The 3,818-nt window shown below is 34.4% G+C and overlaps 1 protein-coding gene across 1 annotated transcript; it reads right to left on the bottom strand.

Annotated features, from left to right (window-relative positions):
* Positions 1 to 1,668: 1,668 nt before the first annotated feature.
* Positions 1,669 to 3,610, bottom strand: LOC100778626 (spermidine hydroxycinnamoyl transferase). The gene is made up of 2 exons (XM_003551889.5): positions 2,313 to 3,610; positions 1,669 to 2,096 (listed from the first exon to the last, which is right to left on the bottom strand). The coding sequence occupies exons 1-2, from the start codon at positions 3,396 to 3,398 to the stop codon at positions 1,788 to 1,790; spliced, it is 1,395 nt and encodes a 464-aa protein (XP_003551937.2). The 5' UTR covers positions 3,399 to 3,610; the 3' UTR covers positions 1,669 to 1,787.
* Positions 3,611 to 3,818: the final 208 nt, after the last annotated feature.

Raw genomic sequence — 3,818 nt, 5'->3', positions numbered from 1 at the left:
ATAAGGTATGTTTGCTCAATCGATCCTTATATGATCTTAAACAATCTCCTAGAATGTGGTATAGGCGTTTTGATGATTATATGATTAAAATTGGATTTTCTAGGAGTGTTTATGACTATTGTGTGTACTAGAAATGTCACAAGAATGAGAAACTAATTTACTTGTTGTTGTATGTTGGTGATATATATGCTACTGACCAGCTAAAGCATGACTGAAATTGCTAGAGTTAAGAAATTGTTGAATCTAGAGTTTGAGATGAAAGATCTTGGACATGCTAAGAAGATCCTTGGTATAGAAATAACCACGAATAGGGAGGAAAAGTGTTGTACCTATCTCAGATAGATTACCTCAAAAGAGTCTTGGAAAGATTCAATTTAAAAGGAGCAAAGTCAATTATCACTCCCCTAGCACAACACTTTAAGTTGTCTAAGGAACAAAAACCAAAGTCTGATGAAGATATAGCTTATATGCAAAAAGTGTCATATGCTAGTGCTAATTTGCAGTCAATAGTGGCCTTATCCACTATTGAAGTTGAATACATAACAGCTAATGATGCTGTAAAGAAAACACTGTGGTTAAGAGGCTTGGTTCCAGAAATACTCCCAGTGAAAGAGCTGAAAACAATTGTAATTCACTGTGACAATCAAAGTGCAAGAGTATCATGATAGGAAAAAAAAAACATGTGGATGTCAAGTATCACTTCATTTGAGATACGATCAAGAGTGAAGTTGTTGCTGTTGAGAAGATATCTACAAATGAGAATGGCATGCATGCTCACAAAGGCTTTCTCCTTTGAGAAGTTCAACTATTGTTTATAGTGGTTGAATATTATTGGTTCTAACTAAGCGTTAGAACATGGTGAAGATTGTTGTATGTGATCCAATATATATTAATTGGTTAGTTCGGGAGTAGGTTGATAACCTTAGGTAGTTATTTTTTTGTTATTCTATTAATAACAAATGGCATACTATCACAACTATCACATGTAGATAAGTTTTGTTTTTCCTGATAATAAAACAACACAGCTCCTTTTTTGTTCCCAAAATATTTTCTTTTCCACAACCAATTCATCTTGATTCATAACAATCTAAATTATGATGAGAATATGGATGACCAATCATTGGGATTTACCTCTATGTTATCATCGTTATGGACTATGATTATTTTTTGTTTATTCATTTCACTTGTATTATTCCACTTTTAGTTGTGAATATCGTATCATCCACATTTACACGTTTAGTTGTGAATATCATACCTCTATGTTACCTCTTTTGAATATCATTCATTTTGATTCATTATTTTGTCTTCTTTCATAATTACCTTTACAACTACAGTAAAATGTCCAATTTTGTTGTGAAACTTGATTTTACTATTATAATTTTCAAAATTTGCTGATTTTTTTTCCGAAGGAATATACAATAAATCTTGCAAATTTTTAATATATAATTATTTAGCGTTGGCCTATTTCTTTTATATTTTAAAACAAATACAATAATTACATAATATTATCTCAAATATCAAAAGTAAAGTTATATAACCAAATCTCGAATGAAAGTGTCTTTAAATTATTTAATTTATATTCAAAGTTAATTAAAACATTCTCCACATATTTCCCAATAGATTAAAAGACAATGGAATTATGAACAAAATTATAGCTAATCAGTCATATTCAAGCTTATAGTTAACCCACATGGTTAACTAAATTTATTAAACATGAGAAATTGCAGATCACACGTAAATTAAGCTCCCATACAAGAAGTTCAAGATAGTAGCGATGTGAATATAGTTCACATATCTTCATAAAAATATTTCTTGAAAAGCTGCATATGTTCCATCTGAAAGTGTATGGACAGAATAATAGAGCCGTCACCATCAGGGCTTTGAATAATCAGTGCCCTATCTTGTGTAGATACACTTCCTAGACCTAAATACACAGGCTTTCCCCAGCCAAAATCTGCTTCGTGCATTGGCATGCTCATCCAACTTGTAATAAGAAGGTTAGGGTTCCCATAAAACAAGGCATCCTTTCCTTCATTTTGTCCAAAGAACAAAGCCCTTGCATTATCCAGTTGCTCCTGACCTCTAATCACATCTATCTGTGGAAAAAAGGGGAAAAAAAATCAGTGTTCTCTATTAGTCTATTGAGAGTTTTACATAAATAAATCATCACACCTGATATGTATGATTTTATAGCTTAATTATTTTAAATTTTCCTTATCTAAATATAAGAAGAAGAAGAAAAGTTTCAAATTATAAAAGTAGTAGTGTTAAAGGAATAGATACCATAAGGGTACCAAAAAACTTGGTCCTACCTGTGACCATATATACTCATATGTAACCACTTCAATTGCTTCCCTTATCTTCTGAGCAGCATAACTCAAAGAATTTGATATGACATCTCCAACGTGACATGATGCTGTTGTTAAGGACAAAGCATTCCCAAAATAATTCTTAGGGAGAGGTGGAATTAGTCTATTGCGAATATCGGCATTGAACCGAACTAGAGTTGGTTGATTCTTATCTAGTTTACGAGCCTTAGAGGCACATCTCCATATATGTGCAGCAATAGCTTCAAATCTGCTATAAGGTCTTGACCCTTCTTTTGTTGAGTCATCATTGGCCTTCTTCTTCAGCTTCCCCACTTGTTCTGGTGTTAGCTTCAGCAAGGTGGCATCAACCTTCTTGTTTTTCTCTACTGTGTTGTCAGATCTTCCCAATATAAGTGGCAAAGGCTTGAACTCCAGGTGATCAAAGCGCGGCGGCGACAGAGGGTGTGGGAACTTGAGCACTGTTCGATCCAGAAATGGCATCTCATGTGGCTCCAATGTGTCTCCTCGAGCTAACTTTGCCCAAGAGTTGATAAACTGAATGGCACCAACCCCATCACACAAGATATGGCATAAGGCAACTCCAATGGCAAAGGATTTACCACCATGGAATGTTGTTACTTGAACTAGTAGCGAGGGAAGTTCCTCTATAGGGCTTGTGTAATCAACCGTTGGAACCAAGTCCTTGATGGACTCACGTAAAAAGTCTCCATAATCATCCAATGTTTTTGTGGATTCAGCTTCAAGCAACACCACCCCTTTTGCATTGCAATCCAATTCCAATCGACCACTACCTTCTATCCTTCTCAATCGACCGGCTATTGGATAGTAGTGAACCAAAATCTTGCTAAGAGAGTTTCTCATCCTCTCAATTAATGTATCATGGTTGTGTTTTGCATGGAAAATGTAGATGGTGGGTGTGTGGCGTAGACGTGCCACTTGATCAATATCAGATAGCCATAAAAGGCCCTCCGGAGTTGGTTCATTTGGAAGGACTGTGTAAGATGCTTTAATGGTTACCATTTTTGTAAATGGCTTGGATCTTATGTGCTTCCTGGAGCTTTGCATCATGCGAACATCTATATATAGAAAATAAGACTTAAATGTGTTTAGTCCCTCGATTTGTAGAATGTTGTTTTTAGTCTCCTAAAGTGAATTTGAGGGATTAAACAGAGCAAATTTTAGTGCTCCAGAATTATGTTGAGGAATTAATTTAAAACAACATTTCACAAATACGAAGAACCAAAAAAATAGCAAATATTTTTAGTTGGGAAACTAATACCAAAACTGTCCCAAATTAAACTCTCTTGCACGTTAATATACCTATCTACTGCAATAAATTGGGAAACTAATACCAAAACTGTCCCAAATTAAACTCTCTTGCACGTTAATATACCTATCTACTGCAATAAATTGGGAAACTAATACCAAAACTGTCCCAAATTAAACTCTCTTGCACGTTAATATACCTATCTACTGCAATAAATAATT

The sequence above is a fragment of the Glycine max genome, chromosome 18, assembly GCF_000004515.6.
Source record: "Glycine max cultivar Williams 82 chromosome 18, Glycine_max_v4.0, whole genome shotgun sequence".
NCBI classification, from domain to species: domain Eukaryota; kingdom Viridiplantae; phylum Streptophyta; class Magnoliopsida; order Fabales; family Fabaceae; genus Glycine; species Glycine max.
Note: the sequence above shows the minus strand (reverse complement) of the source record. Positions and strands in the feature narration are given on the sequence as shown.